Source organism: Ailuropoda melanoleuca, chromosome 13 (assembly GCF_002007445.2).
Source record: "Ailuropoda melanoleuca isolate Jingjing chromosome 13, ASM200744v2, whole genome shotgun sequence".
Lineage (NCBI taxonomy): Eukaryota > Metazoa > Chordata > Mammalia > Carnivora > Ursidae > Ailuropoda > Ailuropoda melanoleuca.
Window position 1 is genome coordinate 66,253,388 of NC_048230.1, and position 26,005 is coordinate 66,279,392.

Genomic DNA, 26,005 nt, shown 5'->3' on the forward strand with positions numbered 1-26,005 from the left:
TCTTTACGTTTGCTCTAAGTTATAGATGATTTGCTAATGGCGAGCAGAGTCAAGGCATCTCTGTTCTTTTCTCTCGTTCTTCTTGCTGGGTTAAGATGGTTTCTTTAACTGGGCCAACTCTAGAGATGGTATTTTTACTAGACGCATTTCTCTTTGCAAGTAACCTTTTCCTCTGCTGCAGTGTCAGCAGCAATTCCAAAGGGGCAAAAGCAGAAAGGTGGCGTGCCGAAGGGGACGAATCCTCTCCTGGTAGGAGAGAGCTCTGCTTCTTGGCCCTATTCTAGTGACCGAGTGACCCTGGCACCTGTCCACACCGCAGCTCCCTCGTCTGCAAAGCATAAGCATTGGGTTACTGATCTGGCACACCTTGACTCCACAGAGCATCTCAATGAACGTCAGGTGTTCTAAACCCTCACATGTTGTACACAAAATTGGGTGTGTACAAGCAGACACTTACATTCCTTTTTCTAGATAGAGTCCACAGCATTCATCTGATTATAATAGGCGTCTGTGAACCAAGAAACATAAAGAATCACTGGACTAATGGTCTAAAGGGCCTTTTTCAACTCTGAAATTAGGTGATTGTCATTTCCAAGAGTTTTGCTTATTCATGAATAGCTATGCCACCTCTAATGGAAGAAGCTATGCCTGGTTCCTTGAGCCCCAAAGGATTTCTCTCAAAAGCTGAAACTCTGAGCACAGCAGCATTCCCCACACCTGAGACCAAAAATGCACTGTGGCCCCCTGGCCCCAGCTGGGTAGAGAGCTGGGGCCAGGGGGCCAGAGTGGACCTGCTATCCCCCAGGTGTCTGCTACTGGAACAAAAAGTTAGCTTCCCTGGCCTGGCACTGTCTACTACCCTGGGCGGTGCAGCCCCATGTCCTAGAGCAAATCAACAATCCCTCCTACTTCTTAGGCTTCTAGAAATGAGTCCCTGATCTTCCTTGGTGGGGTAGCAGTCCTCTCATTCCCCGAAGGCCTGCAAGGCCGCTCAGACTATGAAATGAGGAAGCTACTTGCTGCCTTATAAACCTTGCACTCTGGGAGTGATGGAAATATCCTTTTGAATTGATTTATTGTCTTTTGCAATTTTTTGCTCTTGATTTCCCCAGTTCCCTTTTTTCTTTCTGTCACTTTCCCGTCACTTCCCCTAGGCCCAGAATCAGTCATGGGTTCTCGAGCACAGGGGCGCATCCCAACCAGCTTCTTATCCTCAGACATTCTTGTTCCTTTAAAGAACCAACTTAGGGTGAAAATAGTCCTCCCCGGGGCTGTGTTCCTACAGCTACTCTCATGCTGATTTCAGGTACAACTCAAGAAGGTAATGAGTTCATCTTGAAGTGAATTCTCTGTGTGCCTGTTACAACCAAGAGTCACAGAGATCTGACTTTCCCAGTCTCTGTCCCATTCTACTTTCCTACACCCACCCCACACTTGTCCTTCAAGTTTAGACCCATCAAACAGGCTAATATTCGCCATTCATTATCTTTTCATTTCTAATTTTCTTTTGTGCCGCTGAAAGCAATTAAACCTGGAATTGGAGCTTGCCGAGCCTTGAGTTGGTATTCAGGGTGCCTCTGGAGGAGGAAAATGCAGCCAGACCACTTGACTGCAGTGCCTTGTTTGCTCTAGCGCATTCCGTTCTGGGTTGAGTCAGCTGACCTCCCTCTTGCCAGGCTGGGAGGGGAGGAAGTGCAAGGTTGATTGGCTCACAAACACATCATCTGCAAACTTATTTTGAAGTCAAGGACAAAAACCAGTGTTGTCCTTGACCAGGAGCTGATTTGGCATCTTGATTCAGAAATTAATAAGCTCCGTAAATGGAAAAAGAAGCCTGAGACTTCAGGCAGGGAAACCTGCTCTCTCTGTGAGCCTCGTTACTGAAGGAAGGGGGGGTAGTGAAACACTCCGTGCCCGCGCCTACGGGTCATGTAGCTTCTGCTCTCTCAGCCCCAGGTCCCCTGGCTCAGGGAGCGGCCGCACCTTCCAGTGGTTGTTTGTCCTTCACTTTCCTCTTTCCTCACACCCCACATCCCTTCCAGAAGGGAGGCCTGTCTACCTGACTTGCAGAATCTCTCTTCAGACTATGCGCATCTCCTCGCCAGCCCTCTCCTGCCCCTGTTTATTCTTCATGCAGCAGGCATTGACTCCCTCCACAGGCTCATGGGAGAAGGGAAGGCTGTGGTGTTTGTTGCCCGGGCCCAAGGGGGAACCCTGTAGCTAAGTGTTCAGAAGAGCGGGTGAAAGCCAGAGCTGTCCACCGGTGCCCTGGCTTCCTCAGAGCTAGTGAGTGGCCCTCCGTGTGACAGGGCTGGCCAGGGAGCAGTAAGGGCCAGTGGCTGCTTAGAAAGAAGGCGGGTGAGCAGCCGTGGGAGGGGCGGATGAGGCTTCCTTCTGCCATACCCTTCTAGGTTCTTTGGCCGGTCTAATAATTGATGTAAGACAGATTAACAGGAGAAAAACACATTTTTTATTTCATACCTAAGGGTGCCTTATAAAAACATGAGACCCAAGGTCAAGGGGGGCAGTTGAGGCTTCTTTGCCATGCTGAGCTAAGGAATGGCACGGGGGGCCTGGGGCTTCACGGGGAGGAGGGTGAGTCACCGGACCTGAGAAAAGCAGATGTTTGGTAATTAGATATTTGCCCTGCCATACACATAGCTTATTCAGATGAAAAGTGATCTCTGGTAATAGCCTCTTTCTGGGCCAGGCCCCCTATTCGAATTCTTCCAGGTAGTTAATGGAGAAGTAAGAATTGTTCTCGAATCTGCTAATTGCCTCGGGCTCAAGACAGTCCACACGCCAGAGTGGCACTTTTGGGGACAGCCTTCTCTGCTCCTCTTCACGTGTCTGTGGGTCCGGCAGGTGGGGGCTGGCACCTCAAGGGGCAGCCTCCGTGGCGTTGGCACCAAGACGAGCTCAGCAGCTCCATGAAAGTTCCTCTTTGTGTGCATTACCGTTGGCTTTTCCTCCTCCTGTCTGCTTCTTCTGGCTCCAAAGAATGACCAAGCCTGTGTTTGCTTTTTTAATTTGTCATATTAAATAGAGCCTTTGTGGCAGGCTTTTACATCCAGGCTGTAAACTCTAGAAATGGAAATTGATCAGGGGGTGGTTGATATAACCAAGGCTGTAAATGCTAAGAACAGAAATGCCATTCCAGTTTAATGCTTTTATCTAGCGAATGTGCCTTGTAAGGAGGGGCATAAATCTTGCAACTTGGGGGAGGGGTGGGGGGTAGGGGTAGGGTAGCACCTCGCCGTATGTTACCACTAGGTGTCACTGTTAACTGGCTATGCAAGAAAAATACCAGCTCCCCCAAAGTCCATCTAGTTAAAGAACTTCAATGGATAACAAACGAGAAAATCTGATTTGGGGTGGGGGAGAAGGGGTCAGTATACCACAAGTTGTAAACCAGGAAGGGTCCCTGAGGGTAAGCATTAGCTTACAAAGAACAGGTCAGCCATGCCCCCACCTCAACCATGGCAGAGGCCCACTCAACTGATTGAAATTCCCGGGTAGCCCTGGATGACTCTGAGATCTCTCCCAGCATGCAGTGGGCCTCTACAGTTCTGTGCCTTTCTGACCATGGAGCTCTTCCTTCTCACACATGAAAGGAATCTGAGGTGAGAGCACATACCCCAAATTTCTGTGCTTTTCCTTAAAGCCAGTAAATGCTGTCAGCTTGGTTCAGCTCAACTCCGTTGAAACCACGCTCCTTAGGCCTATCTCTGAGCAGCCTCGGAGGCTCCCTGTCTTTTGCAGGGAGGTCTTAAATCATCCAATAAGCCTTCCATCCTGGGGCTAAAGGGAACAAACAATGCAATACCTGTTTTGAAAAAGATGAAGTCCATGCTCCACAGGTCTCACAACGGAAGAACAATGCTTTTAGGCCCCTTGGTCTCCACCCCCAGGCCTGCCTCCGCCTGCCAACCCCAGGCCCCACATGGGGATGCAGGGTGCCGGCAGGTGGTGACTGGCTGGTGCCCCTTTTGGTTGTGCAAGTACTAATGGTGTGGTGGTGGCCGGGGAAGGGGGCTCCCTCCCAGCTTCTTCTGCCTGGCCATTGTATATGAGGGCCGAGGGCACCAGCCTTGGAGACGTTCAAACCTTACTGGCCCTGTGACTTTGAGCAAATGACTTCGTTTCCTTGTGGCTCATCTCCCTCCTCTGTAAACTAAGGGTGGTGGTAAATGAATTGCATTTCTCTAGGAGGGAGGCCACTACGCGAGTCTCTTCATCCTCCTGTCCAGCCGAGGAGCTGCGATGTGCCAGGCATTGTTCTAGGCACTGAAATGAGAGGAGAGCAAGAGAGAGGAGGCCTCTGCCCTCACAGGGCTTGTGCTCTGGAGGTGTATTTGTGTGTGTGTGTGCACCCCCCGTGAGGGACGTATGTAAACACACCAGACACGAGATGCAGGATGTGTCATGTGAACGTCTGTGCACTCAGGCATGGTGTGTCTTATTGTAAGTCTGCCTCGTCTTCACTGAACTCCGAAGAGAGTTTTTCACCCCAGAATGATCTTTTCATGTTAATTGTGCCACCTCCCCCTACCACCCTCTGCGTGAGAAGTCAGGACCAGGTTTCAAGGTTCATTTACTGGCTGACTTCCCCACTTTCCTTCTAGCAGTAGGATCCCAGCCCATCAAAGAACCAGCTGGTGCCTTCAAACCCTGGACGAACACGGACTGGCACGGGCTCGTTCATTTCATCCCCGTCAGAGCCCGGCTCCTCTCTTTACCCACACATGGGCCTATTATATTTGAACAGATCGGAGCCACAGAGGTGATCCGTTAGTTCAGCTGAGCTTGAAATTAGTAGCTCATCCCCTCAGATGTCGTGGGCAGTTTGTTTGAGCTTGGGCTGCAAAGCTGTTTCCCCCTTGGATCGCACCCAGCATGGAAATGAGGGCGCTCCTGATATTTTTCCTTTTGACATTTGATTAATAGTTGACAAATCCAGACCCAAGTAGTTAGCTTTCCTATTATCCATCTTTTGACAGGCATTGCTGCTTTTCTTTTCCAGGCTCATTGTTCTAAAAATACACTCAGATCTGAAGCTGTTCCCTGTGCATATACAGGCATGATTTCCTGGTGTTGAAGATAAGAGACCTCTGCCATGCAGATTATAAACAAAGTGGGTTGCTGGGTTTCAGATCTGAAGGCAGGGACCTCCATGCTGCTTAAGCCGAATGCTGCCCATCCTTCCCCTGCTTCCTTGGTGTTGTGCTGTGATTGATAATCTACTGGGGTCAGCCATTTTACCACCCAGTGGAAAGTGTGGGGTGTGCCTGCGCGTCTGCACACCGCACTGGGTTGGGATCCGGAATGCGCTTGACGCTTGGGGAGCAGGACCACATGCACAAAGTGGGTTTCACATGTCAAAAGCTTTGGCAGCCCACAGGGTACCTGTCTCACCACTTTGCAGGGTCCGTGGTCTGTCCTGAGCATCTAAGAGGCCAGTGTGAATGTAATGATCTTAGTACCGAGTAAAGCAGCCAGGAAAATGGCCTTGATTATCTTATTATGTGTGTGTTTATTCACAAGATTTTTTTTTTAATTGACAAGCCAAGTACTGTGTTGAAAGTTGAAAGATTACAAAGATGAATACCGGGTTAGCGCGGGCCTCACGCTGCTGCTCGGTGGCTGCATAACCCTGGTCCAATCAGTTTACTTCTCCAAGTCTTCGCTCCTCGTCTGCAAGACCAGAGTGAGCATATCTGTTATCTTCCACCTAATCAAATTATTGCCAGGATTCAGTAAATTCGTGCATGTTATTCTTTGGCACAAAATGTCAGCACAGAGGAAAAAGTCAGTAATGGTTGTTAGCATTATTAACTTCCTCCTGATTCCAGAAAAGACCGAGGTCATCTTATCAATTAAGTGGATGCAACAATAACAGTAATAAAAAGGAAAAAACCAAGGTGAAGCCAGGGGTGAGGTTAACATAGAAAGTGCACACCTAGAGCTCTGCACTGTGCTGGACATGAGTCTTCGGGGTGGCCCTCGTCTTCCTCACAGACAGAGCAAAGAGGGCAGTGCATCTATGGGGCACCTTCCCGGCATCCCTGAGGTAAGAAAAGAGCGCTTTGCAGAGAGGCACAGCTTTCCATGGTTGTGAACCCTAAGAAAATTTCTCCATGGGTCATCTCAGAAGAACACTGGGTACTGTTGTGACTAATGTCTCTAACGTCCTTGCAGTGAACACACAAGTATACTTCCTAGAGCTGCTTCTTCCCCGCATCCATCAGCAGAGGCTGCTGGCTTAGTGCCAAAGCGTGGGTTCCAGGAAAACAGACGGGGGGGAGGGGAACCAAATAGGTAGGCAGCTACAAAGATGTCTCTGTCTTCAAGGGTATGCACCTTTGGGGCGAGAGGGTGGGTGTGGAGCAGGAAACTCTGCATGTAGCCTGAGTCAGCCCCCTGGGTGCTGGCGCAGGGCCACTTTGAAATCAGCGCCTACCAGCGTCCTGGCTGCTGGGGGGCGGGGGGCGGGGGGATCTAGGCCTGTGGGGGGCCTGGAGGTAGGAGAGGCAGCCAGATGGAAGGGGCTGCTTTTAAATCCTGCCCCAGTGGGATTTAAGCCCTTCTAGGTACTGGCTTATTTTTGAATTGTCTGTAACAGATTGGTCCTCTCAGTGCCATATCTTTTTAAATATGCACAAAGCAATGGAGTCATTCCGCTGCATTTATGATACTTTGTCTTGTGGTACTTTAGGGGTGCGATTAGCATCGTAAGCTTCTACTGGTGTTTATAGTTTTAAATCCTGTCCCCGTTGCATTTAAATATTTTTATTATCGGTCTCTGTGTGAGAATGCGAGATGGAGTTAGATCGATAGATGAATGGTTTTGAACAGGTAAATATAGTTAAGTCTAACGAGTACGTATAGCTGCAGAGGTAATTGGTAGTATTTATTTGGAGAGTAAATCGTTGCTCCAAGTCATAATCCTCCATTTCCAACATTTAGAAACAAAAAAACGACCTCCTCGCAAGAGAAGATAGCTAAATTGAATAGCAAGAAAGGACAGGCTTGAAATACTGGTTAACCAATGAACCGAGACCCATTAGAGTAAATTACCAAGATAGAAACATCACCCCACTGCTCGCTGGCTAGGACACGTCGACACCCCGAGCATCCATTTGTTTAAAAGGAAACACACAGCCTCATTTGTGGCATCGGCGTGCACCGAGTCGCAGGAGAAGAGATGGCCAGAGAAGAAAAGAGTGTACAAGTTCTGCCAGAAAGAGAATAGCAGGGAAGCTGGGATAAGTTTGTGGGTGTGCCTGCTTTCCAACAAGTGAGTTTTTTTCTGATTGCATTTAGTCATGGCCATGTAGAGACAGCCTGTATTATGTTCCTAAGGAGACATCCCTGAATAACTTCTTTAGAAGCCCAAAATAAATAAATAAACAGATCACAAAGCCACAAGTTCTTTACCACTGGCACTTATGCAGACAGCTCATGAGAGCATTTTATAAATCCAGAAAGAGACAAGGAGCAGCAGATCCCTCAAGCAAGTAATTGACAGAGAAAGAATAGCCTGTCACCCAGGAGAGCTGGAAGCTCTGCGTTTCACTTACAGTTTATTTAGCTTCACCAGGCCTGGACTGGCTGGCGGTTTTCTAGAGCTGCCTTTGAGCAGATGCTGTCTAGACCGAGATGGTGAGGACTCACTCTATAATATTTGCATCTGCGGCAGTATGGGGTTGTTGTCACATTTTGGGGCACTAAGGGGCTGTGATCCAGTGCTCCTGCTTGACCCAGTGCCCCAACCACTGGGGACTGTTGACACTGGAAGGGGCCTTAGAACTGACATTTACCGAGAAGCAGCTTGCCGTGTGCCCTCCTCAAGAGGCTTTCCCCAGCTCCACCCCACATGCGCAGCCCCCTCCACAGTGCACCGTGGGCCTCTCTGCCTAGTCCGTTCTCCCTATTTGAGGCGGAGCCCCAAGGCCGGAGCCTCCATCCATCCATCTGTGTGTCCCACACACCCAGCTCAGTGCCTGGGCTGGAGCAGGTGAACCACAACGAGGTGGGACCCGAGCCCTGCTGACCGGATTCTCGTAGCACATTTCCTACCCGTCCCCCCCAGCTTTGTCACTCGGAGCAGGCCGCTATTGATCATAGAGGAATGAGTTGCTTCTGGTGGTTCGGTGTCTGGAGTTTATTAGGTACTTGCTGATGGCCGTCAATTGTAGATGGGGCTGGAGTGCAGGGAAATGGCTGCCTGCATGAAGCGAAATTCAATAAAACCGCATTTTAAGTGAAAAATCAGTATAAACACCAGGCTTCTTTGCCATGGAAACAGAGGTTGCTTAGAAACTGCCTAACGGCGAGTTCTAAATTTTTTAAAGTCAAGTTATCATTTAAGCTACACGGCCCTACAGGTTATTGAGAGATAATCACTCGCCTCAGGACACTCGGAGGCATGAGGCACAGCTGAGTGCCTCCCGAAACTCTGGGGACCAGATAATCTCTTGATAACTGTGCTCCCCGGAGCCACTGATTTGGGCCTGGGGGAAGGAGAAAGAAATTTTTGTTCAGGACTTAAATGGTGTACATATATTTTTTTTAAGTGTTTGGGTTTGAACAAACCTGGAGCTGGCCATTTGGCACGTTCAGCGGCCGTCTCTGCCATGTCTCACGATGTATGAGGAACATTTTCCAGGCAGTTACCCCAGTCACTTCAAAGCGGAGGTCCTCTCTTTGTCTTCTGGCTTTTGGTTATGCAAAAGGGCTTCTAAGGTCTTCAGCTTTGGGCTCTTCACTTTCTGGGGACCCCTCTCCCCAGCTCAGAATGGGTAAGAACTGGCTGCAGGGCAAAGCGGTACCAGAGTTTGGAACAAAGCTGGGCCCCTGAGCTCTTAGACCAAACCTCTGGGGCGTCCGTTCAGCTTCCAGGGGCTTAAAGTGAACAAGGGTTCAGGTTCAGAATGTGTCTGCGTTCAGAGTTCAGCAGGTTGCGTGCCTTTCACCGAGCAAGAGCATGGCTACACCTGCCAGCACTTGGTTGCCCGGCATGCCATTTGCTCCCAGCCTCGGGCACACAGAGGGCGAAGAACATTGCGTTTGTTTCTTCCTGAAAATAACGGGCGGAAGGAGAGTGCCACTGGCTGAGACCTGGGACCCCCACCAAGTCAGTATGAAGGAAATTGCGAGTGAAACAAAAGACAAATGTTTTGCCCTTTTCAGAGTGTCTGAGAAGTTTCCGTGGTGTGGCGGTGCTGCAGAGGTTGGTAGTGATAATTATTCCTCAGACACACATACTCTCTGGAAGGAGCAGTGTTTTCATTATACACTTCAAAGTGTTTCCCTGCACCTCGTCTCCTTAGAGCCTCGCCACAAACTTGTGAGAAGGGCGGGGCGGGTGTGAGCCTCTTCCTTTGGAGAAAGAGGAAACAGGTTCACAATGCAAGGTAATTTGCTCCAAGCCCCAGAGGCAGGATGCCTGCCATTCTGGGGAGTCTACCCCTTTAAGAGCTAAGAAAGGAGACCCAAAATAATTCTCGAAAGAGTTTGGCTCTCACTTAATAAAAGAAGGTGAACTTTGTACACACGTTCTTCCTTTGCCTCCCTGTGGGCATTGCATTTAGAGTTCTCACAGGGCAAGGAGAGTGGCTTCTTTCCTTTTCCTTTCCTGCCAACAAGTTCGACATCTGCATTTAGCATGTTAAAAAGGATTCACAGTGAACATCGCAACGTGTTCGTGCCGTGTTAAGTCAGAGCAGAGCCGTGACTGAGGTGGGCCACAGCCTCACGTCGCTGGGTGTTGCCCACATCAAAATATTCCTTAGTGTGCCAGGCTGTAGCCTGAGAAACCGTTCCAGCTCTGGAAGGAGGAAAAAAAATCAAATGAAACCATTTGCATTCTAACCGTCTTTGGCACCAGGGAAAACTGTCAACTGTGTCACATGTAAATAGAAATCAGCTTCCCATTTTTGGTGTGTTTTTTCATAATTTCCCTTGCCACTCTAATTATCAAAGATATTTTTGTTTTTAAACAAAAATTGTCTCCCACGCAGGCCCCATCTCCTTTCTGCGGTGAAGTGGAAACGATGAATTAGAATATTCTAATCACTTCTCCTGCACCCACCGCTGAGATTATAAGCACGAGATTATCCTAAGTAAAGAAAACTTAAATTGTTTAGGCACAAACCAGGCCAGAAAAATTTTCAAAGGGCCCCCTCCCACCTGCCTCCCTTGCCTCCTTAGCAGATGTCTATTAAACCCCCCCAGAGTAAAACCCAAATCCCCCAAGGGTTTTCAGATTAACAGAATTAAGGACAGAATTTAGCTCCATTCAGCAAGCATTTAAATTCCTGTTTGCTGTCCAACAATATGGGAGAGGCTCCTAGGTCATCAGGAATTAAATGTGATTCATCAGATATATGCTGTCCACCCTATTACTTGGTAGATAGGGATCACATGGGCTAGATGCTGTGTAGGGCTGGATCTGTTTTCTCATTTAAGCCTCAGCAAAACCCCAAATGAAGTATATCCCCTATTTTTAGCATGAGACTGAGACCAAGCCCACTTGAATAATCTCCCACAGCCACAGGGCAGGGGTGTCAGTGATAACGTGAATCCTCTTGGTAGCCTTCCCTAGACCTTCCTTGGTGATGAACACTTGACCTCTCCTTTAGATCCGTTTGTAGGATGTAATTTTCCAGAGAGGTATGTCATCTTAAGCCATCATCATGCAGTGTCATAAATCACTTCTTAAATATAAGAACCTGTTGGGTCAGGTATTCATTGAGAGCTTGCCCTATGCCATCCGGGTGCAGCAGTGAAGCAAAAAGGTGTGGTCATAGCCCTCAGGAGCTGTATTGTGAGAAGGGGAGATGGTCAATAGACAGTAAGTGCTGGGAGGGCTATCCTGAAAGAGAAAAATAGGGGGCAACTGCCTAAGCAAAATGGTCCAGGAAGACCAACCTCTCAGAGCAGGTGACGTGTGCCAACAGGGAGCTGCCCATCCGGGGGAGAGTCTCATCCTTCCTGGGATTGAAAAGCCAGTCTCTGAATCACTGATTCAGCCAGGGGTATGAAGTTTATACTTGGACTGCTCAGTACAGTGGCCTTGGGCACATGGTCGGTCATTCAGAAATGGGATATGAGCAAATAAGAGAGAGGCAAGGGTGGCAACCCCAAAGTTCAGGCCAAGGTAAAGAACCTTGCACCCTTAGGGGGCGTATGGTGTTGGGTGGCCCAGGCCCTTCAGCTCTGTCCCTGTCACGTGTAGGACGCCAGTGCTCTGGCTCAGTCGGTTTCTGCTGCAGGAGAGTAACTGGGTCTGATCCCTGTGTGAGCATGTCCAGACCACCGGGAACCCATGGCTCTTGGTGGCCAGAAGGGGCCGAGCTACAGAGTTCAGCAGCAAGCTGGCGGGCCAGGGATGAGGACCTGGAGACTCCGGAGTGTGGGCTTACCCTGTGAGCCTGGAATGACGGGTAGGCCCTGTCAGTTTTCTTTGAAAACTCCTGCTTGACACCCCAGAACTTAACTGGGTTTCTTTGCCAAGAGCTTGTTTGATGTCAGTATTGTTCTGCTCAGACTAATTTTCTTCTCGATATCAATGGATATGAAACTCCTCATATGCTATGGGACCATCCTCATGGCCCTGTCTTACGAACTACAGTGGCTTTGCTCTGCTGTTCAAAGGGATTTGATGTTATCAGGTTCTCCCCCAAATAACCCAGTAAGCAGTGTCTCCGGGAGAACACCAGCCGCTCTCCCTTCTCTCTCTTGAGAGCCCAGCCCACCCTCCCTTCCGTCTCTCCGCAGGGTTTTCCTCCACCTGATGAAGGTGGACCCGGACTCCACCTGGTTTCTCCTGAACGAACTTTACTGCCCCGAGCAGCTCACACCTCCCCACCCCAGCCTCCACCCTGTGCATCTGCGAGGGATCACCGGGCAGGGGAACCCCTACGCGACCAATGTGCTCCGCCTGCTCCAGGAGCTGCAGTGACCCCCCACACACACCTGGATGCGACACGCAGTATCCCTGTCCCCGCAGGCAGGACTGACCCCACCCTGGCCCCAGGTGGTGGCTGAGAAGACAGCAAAGGTGGATTAGACAGCCAATCAATTTATAAGTTGATCGATCACACAACTGCTTAGAAATTGGATTGAAGGAAAGTAGCTGACTCTTATTTATATTTCATACCTGGTGTTTTCAAATGACATTGTCTCGCAGCTCTAAGGGCTTAACTCCTTCGCTTACCATCTCCTCGGCCCCAGCTGCCCCACAGGCCGTCCTCACCACACACGCACCCCCCACACCAAAGAGCCTAGGGGCGTATGGACAGGGGCCTCTACTATGCACTGCGTGTGTCCCCTGAGCACCTGAGGACCACGTGGAAGTACCACGCACCCAGGAGTCTTCAGAACGCAGCCCTGCGTCACAGACACGCGCACCTCCTCTCCTGGAACAATGAGCTGGAGCGAACTCATTGTACCTAACCTGTTATTTGGAAGAAAATGAAATAAAGGCGCTTCTTGGATGAAAACTATGTTCAAGAGCTCACTTTAAGGTTTGTTATTTAAGTTGGGTGCTTTCTTTTTTTTATTTGTCAGAGAGAGAGAGCACAAAGAGGGGAAGCGGCAGGCAGAGGGAGAAGCAGGCTCCCTGCTGAGCAAGGAGCTGGATGCGGGACTCAATCTCAGCACCCTGGGATCCTGACCTGAGCTGAAGGCGGTGGCTTAACTGACTGAGCCACCCAGGTGTCCCTAAATTGGGTGCTTTTTAAGAAATGAGTTTATGTTCTTTGAATGGGTAATACAGAGCCATGACATAAAATCCAAGCAGTACAAAACAGAAACAGTGAAAAGTCAGTCTCCCCACCTTGTTCCCCAGACATCTGGTTTCCCTCCCCAAAGACAATACTCATGACAGTTTTTTGCATACCTGTTAAGTAGGAGATTATTTTTTACTTTTTATTATGGGTAAGAGTGTACAGCAAGCCCTAGGTACCAGTAACTCAGCGCACAGTTACCCGCGCATGGCAAGCTTTGCTTCATTGCTACCCACCCTCACGCATTTGCCTCCCCAGCTCACCCAGGCTCCAGAATATTTTGAGGCACATCCCAGATGTCCTATCCAAACCTTTTTTTAAAACATACAACCACGGGGCGCCTGGGTGGCTTAAGTCAGTTAAGTGTCTGCCTTCGGCTCGGGTCATGATCTCAGGGTCCTGGGATCCCGCCCCGAGTCGGGCTTCACACCCTGCGGGGCGTCTGCTTGAGATTCTCTCTCTCCCTCTGCTCCCCCTGCTCGTGTGCTGTCTCTCTCTCTCTCAAATAAATCTTTTTTAAAAATAAATAAACTGTGCAACCACAATAGCATTATCACACCTAAACAAATTAGCAGCTGTCCTTTCATATTGCATGCCGTGAGTGTTTCAATTTCCCCAGCGTGTTGAATCAGGATCCAAATAAGGTATATACATTGCTGTTATCTATATGTCCCTTAATAAATCTCTCTTAATTTATAGATTCCCTCTGCACCTCTCTTTTCCTCTCCCTGTACGTTTTTGTTGAGGAAACAAGGTCATTTATCCTACAGCATTTCCCACAGTCTGGATCTACTGATTACATCCCTGTGGGGGTCATTTCACAGGCTTCTTCTATCACCTGCATTTCCCATAAATGGGGAGGCAGAGCAAGAAGCGTGATCCAGTTTGGGGTTTTTTGTTGTTGTTTTTGGCAACACTCCTCCATAAGTGCTATTATTTACTCCCATCAGGAGGCGTTTAATATCTGATCTCTAACGAGACCGGCAGTCATTGGCGATTTTCACCTGGATTCACTCCCTTGTGAGGGAATGCAGAGTAGTGCTGTTCGGTCCCACCGTGCCGACTTGCCTTTAGCTCAAGTGCTTGCGTAGAGGCAACGTTCCCTGCATTAACCATGCAGTAACATTGAGGGAGTCTGTGTAGAAAAGGCAAATGTGCACGTGCACACACACACACACGCACACACGCGCGCTAAAGGATCCTAGGAATGATGAATGCTTCCTCACCATATGCATGGTGAGACACCATCCGGATAACCCCTCCGGTGATGTAGATAATACCAAGCTCTATGAAACGCAGAAGGCAGCTGGCACGGGGACATATTGGAGCAATGGCCCCCAGCCAGTTCCGGAGAGGCCCACTCATCTCCTATTAGGGTCTTCTCTGCAAGGGCATAGGATGTTCAGTTTGGGTCTACGTGGCGGCAGCCTGGCTTCTGGTCTGGCTCTGCCACTGAGTCATCAGAGGCTCTCCCTCTCTCTGGGCCTCAGCTCTCCTCCCTGTAAAGTGGAGAGAATGGGCCAGAGAGAGAGAGCTTAATTTGGGGATCCTGGGTCCTTCCAGGAATCTGATGACATCTCAGGACCCGCTCCCCCAGAAATGTCCCTCCTCTCCGCCCCCCCTCCCAGGAGGGCACCACGTCCTCCAAGACTGCAGTCATGTACCATCTCCTCTCCTGCTGGGGGGGGGGGCGCTACTTAGCTGACCTCACAAATTCTATGTACATTTCTAGAGACTTCACCTATGAGCCTGCAGGGACCCCAAGTTACGAACCCCTGAAAGAGAGATAATCACTTAACTCTCTTCTAGTTTTAAAATTCTGGGATGATTTCCTTTGGGAAAGGGGGGAAATGCCCTCTAATTGAGAGGACTGTAGAAAGATTCACAGCATTGTTCCTAATTCCACTGGGGACACAAAGTGCTAGGCTAATTCAATCTCTAGGTCCTGACAAATGAGAAAACAGGTCAGAGAAGTGGTGGAACTTATCAGGTATTACCTAGCTTCCAGGGTGATTGGAGTAGTCTGCTCTTGCAGGCTGCTGGGCATGCAGGCCGAAATGGTGTGCCAAGAGGCAGGGGAGCATGCACGCACATCCTGCACCGTGGTGCCGCTTGGGCCCTTGGGAGGCTCTCCAGGAGATAAGCCATGTGGGAGCATTTACCACGGTGTTCCAAAAACCCATCTCGTCCTCAAAGAGTAAAGACACCCTGAGTTGCTTTTGGATTCCTGCAGGCAGATTGTTGCATTTGATTAAGAAACAAAACAAAAAAACCCCACCTAATTAGAGTGCCTCTCCAGTCATTATTATATCCAGGCAACTTTAATTTGAACCCATCCAGCTGACTCATTCAAGTCCTTGTTTACGTGGGCTTCTCAAAGTGATCGTTTCCCCCTGTTAAACCTGCAGTGAGGGTTCCTCTCATTCAGGGTTTCCGAGTTGGTTCTGCTGGGGTTAAGGGAGGGTACTGAAAGGCCTGGAGTTTCATTCAGGTTGAGACATTGAGCGCTGATCTGCAGGCTGTGGATGCCTGCTGGGGGCTTCAGGAAAGCACAGTGATGGAACGGGGGATCCTGCAAAGGGCTGGGCATGGTCCTCAGGAGGGCTCGTATTGTGGAAAGAGCATGGATGATCTGGAGCTCATCAGCCTGGGCTTGGTTTCTGTGTGACCTTGAGCGAGTCACTTTCCTTCATTTTCCCGTCTCTAAGATGGGAGTCGCTGCCTCTGCCTCTGTGAATGGCTAGAGTAAGCAGGAGTAAGTGCTGTCTTGTTTACGGTGCCTGGGGCTTCGATGTTGTGTATCCCTTCCCTCCCTCCAACCCCACTGCTCAGGCTTCAGCAGGATGCAATACATACTCCTCTGGACAGTTACCGCTGAAGAAGGAGATGGTTACATCTCAGAATAAACCACCTGGGAGCTAAGGATGACCCCAATGGAGGAGGGTAAGATCCTGGTCAGACAGGCAGATTGTTGGCAGGAAGAGAGAACGAAGGGCATTCCAGACAAGGAAAATGACATAACAAAAGCCGCCGGGCATCCCTGCACTCATCAGAACTCCTTCGGTGGCAACTGACAGGAGACCCGACTCAAACTGGCTGGAGCAGAAAGTGATGCCTGGGCTCATGTAACGAGCAGCCCTGCTGGCTCCAGCTCCCACGGCCAGGCTCTGTGTTTTAGCAGCGTGTCTCTATAAAATGTCCAGGATGGCCAGTAGTTCCAGGCTGAGGTTCTTGGAGTTGAACAAGCCTAGGAGAGTGTGCACCTCCTGCTGGCGGCTCCAAACTCAAGTCCTAGGATCAGCTTCAGTCCGTCCTTTGCCCTGCCCCAGACCAACCATTGTGCATCCAAGCAGGTTTTGGCAAACTGTCTCCATGCAGGGACAGATGGTGAATATTTTAGGCTTTGCAGGCCATAGATCTCTGTGGCATCTTCTTTGATTTTTTTTTTTACAACCTTTTAAATGTGTAAAATCCTTACAAAATAGGCTGTGGGCCATTATTTTGCCCTCGGACCTTAGTTTGCTGCCTCCTGAGCCATGGTGTTCTCCTGGCAGGCCTGGAGGCAGGTGCTCAGATCCGCTCACCCAAACCATATGGAGACAGAGTTGGGGTGCCGTGATTTCCCCCCAAAAGGAAGCACTGCATTTGGTTACCAGAAAAAGAGCTGCGGAGTGGGCAGCGCACAACAGTGAGAGACAGTCACCACCCCACATCTGTGGCCGGTGACCAGTGCGGCCCGGCAGCCCGGGAGGGTATGTGTTAGCCGGTTGTGCTCGCTGAGGCCACATTTATGAAGGGCGCTAGACGCCAACCGAGGGATTCCAGCTTTAACAGATCAAGTGTCTTGGAAGGTTCTTGAACAGGTGAGTAATGCATTGAAAGCAGCATTTTAGGAATATTCATCCCGTGGCAGCATCCAGGAGCAATCAGAAGGGGGAGAGACTGGCGATGAAATTGTGTTTTCGAAAGTCCCAGGACGAGAAAATGTACCTCTTCCATCAACCTCAAACTGTTTGACATGCCGTGGTTCATGGGCAACTTGAGGCACATAAATATGTGCTTTAAAGTTTTAAAAGTACAAAGTGAGATGAATGGAACCTCTGATGAGGCTTCCTCCAACTCGTGCCGGGGAGTTGAGAAGCCCTAGAAATGATTTTCCGCAGCTCCAGCCGTGATGAACAGCGCGGGGGCCCTTCTCCCTTTGTGTGACTTACCCCAGCCTCTGTGTCGGGCTTGATTGGAAGCAAAGTGCCCATACTGCCTTTCCTCCAGAGTACGGAATAGAGGCCAAATTTCGGAAAATAATTCTGAGTGATGGCTGACTGTCGAAGCGTTGATTGCTTTATAAATGGCATTCTTCTCGCTGCACCCCCCGCCCCCCGCCACCACTGAAGTTTTGGAGGCAGCGGCTTTTCAAATTACGCTTGAAAAGCAGCCTGATTTCCCACAGGAATCATCTCCTAGATTAGGAGCTGTTCTACCTTTTCCGACAGTTTTACCCAGAGTACAAAGCCTGTCTGCAAAGGGCGAGGAGGGAGCGATGCTGTCCTCCCTTCAAAGCCTTCAGCACAAACCATTTATGAAAATGTCTCTCACTGCAGCCATCTCCCAGCCTCTGGCCAGGACTGCCTGCTTTTGCAGCAGGAAAGGGTTAAAAAGCACTGATGAATGGCTGCCTCCACCCCCACCCTTCTGCTTTCCCTCCTTATATAATTTACCATTCTTTTTGCACAACAGCTCCTGGGTCTCAACCTACTCTCTCAATCAGTACCCTCACGTCCTCAGCTTCCTCCCACACAGGCGGGCTCAGAAGTAAGGAAAGCACCTTTCAGAATCTCTGAGGCCGTTTCCAAGGGAGAAGATGTTGGTGGGGGGAGAGGTGGAGAGAAGTAGTGGAGAAGAGTCAGAAGTTTCTTCGTGAAATAAAAATGTGGCGTTCCCCAAGGCAGAGGCGGGGAGTAGACACAGACCCACCTCCCCTTCGCCCCATCTTCGTGTCCTCTCTCGCTTCATGGAACCCATCCAGTGTGCTCACACATTCCACCTAGGACACTGCCCAGTTCCCTAGAAGGGGACAGAGAGGCCCCAAATGCAAATTGAACCGTGCTATAGCTCACAGGTGACCTTGGGCACTCCCTCCCCATCCCTGGGCCTCAGTGTCCCTGTCTGCTCCATAAACGGTTTGAACCAGTCAGTCTCCAAGCTTTGTTCCACCCCCTAAAACATCTGTGACTTGATAATAAAGTGTTGGCAAGTATGTGGGGAAACGGGCGTGTAAGGTGGCACAGGCTCTTTGAAGGTCAGTTTGGCAGTATTACCAAATTTGAATGCATGCACCTTTTGACCAGCAATTCTGCTTCTAAGAATTTAATGTTCACACACGTGCACAAAGACGTACGTGCATAGGCAAGTCACTGCAACATTGTGATTTACAGAAACTCACAAATACTGAATGCCTGGTATGTGCCAGGCATTATGCCTAATGCTTTGCATTAATATCTCGAGAGACTGGGTGCAAAAGATAGGAAATAACCTAATCATAGGATATAAACATCCATCCAAAAGAGGCCAAGACACCCCCATGCCCCCCCGCCATGCAACACAGAAATTCTAGTGAACTATATATACTGAAGGATGATACATCAAAAGCCATGAAATGTTACTGTTAACTATTTCGTAAAAGTAAATACGGAGATTGAAAAGAAAGCAGGAGAAGAGCTTGGGGAGGGAAGGAGGGGGTGATTAAATAAACAACGGTACAACCCTATAACAAAATGAATAAAACAGCAATAGCTATCAGAATCTAAAATGCACATACCCTTTGACTCAGCAGTCCTGCTTTAGGAATTTCCTTGTCCATGTGCAAAAATGATGAACAAAGTGTTTGTTGAAGCGTTATTTGCATTAACAAAAGGCTGGAAACAACTTAAAGGTCCATCCAGAGAGACCTGGCTTACTAACATGTAGTTTGCCATGTGGCCTTTAAAAAGAAAGAGCTAGTTCTCTGTGTCTGTCTCCAAGATACATTATTAAACAAAACGGCAAGCAGAACATGCAACTATTTATGGGGGATGAGGGTACTTTATGTGTGGAATTTCTCTTAAAGAACACCGAAGTGACAGCCTCTAGGAAGGGTAACAGGACCAGTGATAAGAAGTCTTTTCACATTATACCCTTTATACTCTTCACATCTTTAAATGATATATATGTGTAACTTATTCACTCACAAAAATTTTTATTATTAAAATATAAGACATTTGTGAGTCCATAATGCTATGGTAAAGTCACATTTTGGTGACAGGAGCCTAATATCATCAGGATTTCCTCTCCTGTACTTTACATTTCTCAACCAGAACTAGGGCTGGAGAGGGAAGAGGCATTGCTGAATCCAAAAATGCAAAGGGATCTTGGAAAGGATCTCTTGAGGGGATGGCTGGGCACTGTGCAGGCAGTCCCCATCCCCACCCCCGTGGCTCCTCTGTGCATGCAGGAAAATCATTTCCCCTCTATGCCCTGGCTCATCTGAGTCCCTTAGAACCCCAAGAGAAGCAGGTCGAGCCTCAGAGCCTTTCATAACTGCCCAGACAGGATTTAGGGCTCATGCTCAGTGCCCTCAAGGCATTGCACGATGCCCTCTGTCCTGCCATAGCTCTGTCTGGAGCTTGCTGCCTTTTCCCCATGGAGGGGTCACCTCCCTTACCGCATCTTCAGCACCTTGGACGGAGCTGGGGTTTGCGCCTTCCTCTCAACATTAGGATGACTGACCTCTGGGCAAAGATAGGACTCGAACCTGAGGCTGCTAACGTCACATGATCAGTTATATCAGATTTATGCAACAGGATCCAAAATCTGCAGGTTGGAAACCAGTTCAGTTCAACAAGCATTTTTCGAGGCTTTCTATGGGCCAGGCCCAGAGACAAAAGACATAAATGCTGCCTCCTAGGGGCTAGGCTCAAAGGAGAGCTAAATAAGACCTCACGAGGAGGCAGCTATCGTCTATATTAGGAGGTCAGGAGCAGCAGTTACGAGCATGGTCTCTGGAGATGGACAGCTCGGCTTTGAATCCTACCCTGCTGCTTTGGGCAACTCTCTTCATCACTCTGACCCTTGATGAAATGGGAATAAAAATAACACTTCCCAGGGCACCTGGATGGCTCAGTCGGTTAAGTGTCTGACTTCGGCTCAGGTCATGATCTCAGGGTCTTGGAATCAAGCCCCGAGTCAGGCTCTGCACTCAGTGGGGTGTCTGCTTCTCCCTCTTCCTTTCCCTTTGCCCCTCCCCCTGCATGCACTCTCTCCCTCTCGAATAAATAAATAAAATCTTTAATAATATATATATATAAAATAATACCTCCCTGAGAGCTTGGTGAGAAATCAACTGGAAAGTGCTAAACTCAGGGCCTGGCCCCTGGGCAGTGCACTCCAGTAGCTGGTCGTCATGAGGCAGATGATGGTACTTTAGAGGTCTAAATGGCATCGCAGAGGTTGAACTGAAAGGAAACTGGGAGGCTTCATGGAGGAGAGGCCATCCAAGCCTGCTTTGCAGTATTTGCCTGTCAGACACAAAGGGAAGGACCCCTCTGGGTAGAGGAAGCAGCAAATACAGAGGCTCACACAGCACATTCAGGGTGTTGCTCATGTCGATGGGAGGTGGGAACCATGAACAGTGAGACTGAAGAAAAGGATGAGCTTTGGGAAGGGAGGCTGGTCTGTTCAATACCCCTGTGAAAATTAGTAATGGGAAACATCACTATAATGGAGTGGGGAGATTTCAGCAGGGGGAGCTCCCATGCCCTACCACTCATAGTCAATTACAGACCCAGCAGGAAGAGACAGACTTGACCTTAGGCAGACTTGACCTTGCATGTGGATACTACTCCACTACCCCAGTGGAAGAAAAGATGTTTTCCTTATGCCCCCAGCAACAGCTCAGCCAATGAGAAGCCACCACACTTCAAACTCCCAGTTTACTCCAGTGGATTTTTAGTTCATAACAGCCTTCCCAACTTACCCTCTTCTCCTTGCTGATGGTTTTGCCACAGCTTGTTTGTCCCAGATTGCAATTCTCTTTTTTTACTGAATAAACCCATCTTTTGCTGGTAAAATAACTGGTAATTTTACTTTTAAGGTTAACACTCCAAAGGTGGGCCTGGGCTCCCCTGCCAGTGGGCACCCAAAAGGTGCCTGAGAAGTGGCTTGATAGCCTTCCCCTGGGAAGTTGTTCTCTGGGGCTTTTCTGCAGGGCTCTCATTGAGTGGAGGGCAGAGCTCACCCTTGCCATGTCACCCCCAAGCACTCCCCTCCCTGTCCACAGTTTCTGAGGCCTGAGGTGTGGACAAAACAGTCCCTCCAGAAGTGAAATGCACGGGGCTCTGAAGGCAGACTGCCTTTGCCATTTACATACTTTCCAGTGTGGGGGTCAATGATGGCCACCTCAAGATGGGCCACTTTGGCATGAACATTATTTTGAGTTAAAAGCAATCAAATCCCATTCAGGAAAAGCTTATTACCTTCTCCTCAACTGCCTGCTTGTACTGGGAAGAAAGTTATTCGCAGAGATACCTCTTTACCTAAGGAACTTATCTGCACAACAGGACAATCTTTGTTTTCCAAACATCTCCTCTCATCTTCCTGCTAATGGCCTTTCTCTCCTTTGTATCCTCAGACCCCTACCACTCTCCTTAGTTCATATAAGCATCATGCTGCTTCACTGTCTTCAGAATGTCCATGTCTGTGTGGATTCCCTGCGTGCACACTATTAAATTTTATTTTCTCCTGTTAATCTGTCTCCTGTCAATCTGATTCTTAGTACAGCTAGAAGGACCTTGAAGGACAGAGGAAATTCTTTCCTCTCCAGCACTAATCATGTGATCTTTGACAAGTCGGTTTCTTCATCTGTAAGATAGAGACGATAATAGTAGCTTACCCCCATAGCATTGTTTGAGGACTCAGTGATTTAATGCATGGCACGCACTGAGCCCTGAAGCTAGTTAGCACTCAGACAAACCTAGCTGTTTCTTTTCTGCAGAGCTACCAGGCCCCTGGGAACATTCGGATAAGTAAGACCCAGGAATGGCAGACCCACCTAATGAAGGACAAGACTGGGCAGAACAGCCATTTCTTCCTGAAGGGTCAGAGATGGCTTCCTGAGGAGACGGCTCAGCATGGCAAAGAGAAAAGACACAGGGCAAGAGCCTCTCCCCTCCAACCTCAGTCTCCACACCTGCAAACGCATATAACAATGGCTGCCTGGTTGGTCTGGCTGTGAGGATTAAATGAGCTAGTGCAAAGCAAGGGTGGGCAGGACATGGCCTGTGAGCACCCTCTACGCACGGGCTGCTTAGAGGGAAAGGGAGCCTGTTTGCTAAGACTCGAAGAGTTCAAACCAGTGGGGCTGCAGATAGCTACATCCTGGAAATAGACTCCCTCCCCACACAGTCTTTCAGGGTGGGTAATACCAAGGTGTGAGCTGACATTCCTGACTGCACGGCTCCTTTTAATCTTCACTGCTAGCCATGAGATTGAATGCTGTGCCCATTGCACAGGGGCAGAACCCGAGCTCAGAGAGCTGGAGAAACAGGCCCCTCCCATGAGAAAGGACTAGGGTCCTCGCCTAGGGTATTTCCAGCTTGTGAGCACCTGCTTTGCTGACATCTGGGAGGTCTGTACAAAAGAGGGGGTGCAGCCCTTGAATTTACACTCCAATGTGGGAGGCCAGACTTCCCTGAGAAACATTTTCATTTACTAATGGATTTAATGAGTGCACAACTTTCCGTTTTAAACAAACAAGTGATTAGCATTGACTACGGAAGTGAAAATGGATCCTAATGAATTGCTAATTAGCCTCCTCCTCTTCCTGGGGTCTTTAGCTGGTAAATTCCCTCTCTAGCTACTGGGAGTCTTAGTCGATCTGATTGGAATTCATTCACTCATTTTCTCATTTTTTTATTCCTTCGTTTTTTCACTCATCATACATTTCTTGAAGACCTACCATGTGTTGCTATGAACAGGACAAGCAAGATCCCTTCCTTATAGTCCAACCGGGAAGGCAGGATTAACTAACCTCACGTATATGACACGCTTATAGGACAGGGAGTTGGGACAAAGTGCAGCAGGAGGAATGATTTTTTTTGGTAAGATTTTATTCATTTTATATGACAGAGAGAGCACAAGCAGGGGGAGCAGCAGACAGAGGGAGAGGGAGAAGCAGGGAGCCTTTGATCATGACCTGAGCTGAAGGCAGATGCTTAACCAACTGAGCCACCCAGGCGCCCCTTGGAGGACTTATTATTGCTTTGGGGTGGGGATGGGGTGTCCCTCAGGGAAGGTTCCTTAGAGGAAAGGTCATTTGAGCCAAGATCTGAAGAATAAGTAGGACTTAACTAAATGAATGGGGATGAGAAGGAGTAGAAGAGTGTCTCAGACATCCAGAGCAGTATATGCAAAGGTCCTGTGGTGTGAAGGAAGCAGGGTAAGTCTGAGGAAAAGGAAGAAGCCAGTGTGAGAAATGTACTAGGGTGTGTGTGTGTGTGTGTGTGTGTGTGTGTGTGTGTATGAGATGAGTTTGGGGTTAAGGATGTCAGTCTTCCTCCTTTGTAGTGGACAGTGCTGAGTGCCCAGCCCATATCCCGCTAGTCTCACCACTCCGTGTGCTCCAGCCAACTTCCAGCTGCCCCATGTTTGTGTCTCTTTGCCTGAGGACTTTCTACAGGTAAGGAAGGCCTTTTGTCTGTATGCTTTGCAGGCCAGAAGTTCTGGTGAATTAACCCCTGGAAGCAGCCCTCAGCCAATGACTGAGGAAGTTGAGGTAGAAAAACCACAGGTCCCAGTTCTTGGGCAGGATGACTTTGAGATGTGTGCTCTGCACTGACTCCCAGAGTTCCCCAGTAGGATGGAGCCCCCCCTTGCTCACAATGATCACTTGCCTGACCATGCACACTTTCCCTGTCTCACTTCCCCGTCCCCTTACTGGTACTTCCTGGAATCACCTCCCAAGTAAATGCCTTGCCCTGAATTTTTTGGCCCAGCATCTGCTTCTGGAGGAACCCATGCTAAAATGACTTTAAACAAGACACAGATATACTTCCTGCACCTCTGTACCCTGGTCACCCTTGCCTGGATGTCTTCCTCTCTCTCTCATTTGCTTCCCTCACACACTCTGGGGCCCGTAGACCATAGTGGTCCAGCTGGGGTCTGCCTGGCGTAGTGTAGACCAGCCCCATCAGCTTCCCTCTTTCTCGGTACTCTGCCTCTGTTAATGTGACCTGAGATGCCTTTCCTCCGGAACAGTGCTATCCAATAGAACCATCTTCAGTGATGGAAATGTTCTATATCTGTGCTATCCAATATAGTATCCACTGGTTACATGTGTCTATTGAACATTTGAAATGTGTCTGGTATACCTGAAGAACTGAATATTTTATTTATTGATTTTCAATAGATCTATGCGGCTGGTGGCTACTGTATTGGACACTGAGCTCTGGGACATGCCTTACCCCCTGTAGGCTGCTAAGTTTCCCAGAGCCCAAGTACATCAGCCCCAGCCTGATATACTGTGAGAAGGGCAGCCAAGTGGACCAGCTCTCTGCACTCAGCTCAGTGACAGTCTCCACCAGAGCTTCCTCAGGTAGGTCTCCCATGGCGCCAGGGAGCTCAGCAGTGTGGGCCCCCAACAGATCCCATCATTAACTTCCCCCTCTGTAAACGCACCATCCTTCAACTGCTCCCTACCTTTGTAGCTGGAGCAGGCAATCTTGAGGGAGGAGCCAGAGTAGCTAGTCTGGGGGCAGGCTGTTGGGCCTGGAGGTGCTGAATGAAACACCTCCTATACCCACCAGCCTGTTCTTTTGTATAGTGAATTGAAAGTTTCTCCCTGGAGTTGGGGAATAAACATGTTTTTCAAATAGCATAGGGTGTTGAGCCTAGAGTTCAGGACAAAGTCAGGCTCGCAGTGGGGCCTGCTGGAAGTGATCTCATGTCTATCTTCCCTTTCCTCTGAGTCAAAGAACCCTGCTATTTATCTAGGCACACAGCTGTCAGAATAAGGGGCCACATTTCCCGGTCTCCCTTGCAGCTAGATGTGGCCATGTGACTAAGTTCTGTCCCATGACAGATAAGCAGAAATGGTCTTCACTGTCAAACAAGTGTCTTTAAAGAGAGATGCGCCCTTCTCACCCTTTTTTCTCCTTCCTGCTGACTGAAATGCATACCCAGTGCAGGGAGGTGGGGTGGCCTTCTTGAGCTGTGAAGAGAAGCCTGGCTGAAGGGATGGTAGAGCTCAAGGTAGAAATGCCAACTAGCTCAAAACAAGGGTTTTTGTGACATTTAGGGAAGGAGAAAACAGGGCTCCCCAAAACTTCCTCTGGTTAAATAAGTTGTAGTAGATCCAAACTCTGACCCAACTCTCATGAGCTGTTAATGTTTGTCAGAGGCAAATCTTTATTCATTGAGTCATTCACAGAGTGTGTGCCATAAGCCCAGACTGGTGCTAGGCATTGGGGATGCAGCAGAAAACAGGACACTTAAGAGTCTGTGCCCTCACAGAGCCTTCATTACCATTCCTGGCATTTTATAGCTCAGTATACATTCTAAAGTGTTTTTACAGTCACCTCCAGTCAAGATGGCATTGAGTTCATGCTTTAAAAATAGCCTGTTCCTCAACCAGAACCCTCACACATTGCAGATGGAAAATGCAAAATGGTGTGGCCACTTCGAAAAACACTTTGGAAGTTTCTTGTAAAGTCAAACATATACTTAGCTTACTGCCCAGTAATCCCAGTCTTACATATTTACCCAAGAGAAATGAAAATGTGTCCACACAAAGACTTGTGTATGAATGGACGTAGCAGATTTGTATATAATAGCCTCAAACCAGAAACAACCCAAATGTCCATCAATAGAAGGATGGATACACAAATTGTGATAAATCCACAAACAAAATACTACTCAACAGTACAAAGGAATGAAGTATTGGTGGACACAATATGGATAAATCTCAAAATCACTATGCTTAGTGAGAGAAGCCAAACACAAAAGAGTATCTACTGTCTGATTCAATTTATTTGAAATTGTAGGAAAGGCAAAACTAATCCACAGATAGAAAGCAGATCAGTAATTACCTGGGGCTGGGGTTTGGGGAAGAGGATTGATGGTAGAGGGTCACAAGGGAAGTTTGGCAGGGGGTGATGGAAGTATTCTTTTCTTGATTGTAATGG

At 48.7% G+C, this 26,005-nt stretch overlaps 1 protein-coding gene across 5 annotated transcripts in view; it reads left to right on the forward strand.

Annotated features, from left to right (window-relative positions):
- TTI1 (TELO2 interacting protein 1) overlaps window positions 1–12,509 on the forward strand; it is a 43,067-nt gene extending 30,558 nt beyond the window's left edge. For 4 of the 5 annotated variants that reach the window (XM_019795169.2, XM_034641846.1, XM_002915150.4 and 1 more), the window contains one exon: window positions 11,782–12,509. In XM_019795169.2, the coding sequence (XP_019650728.1) occupies window positions 11,782–11,965 (184 nt within the window). In that variant the 3' untranslated portion in view covers window positions 11,966–12,509. The remainder of the gene's footprint in view (window positions 1–11,781) is intronic. The other variant, XR_004619928.1, reaches the window with a different exon arrangement.
- The last annotated feature ends 13,496 nt before the right edge of the window (window positions 12,510–26,005 follow it).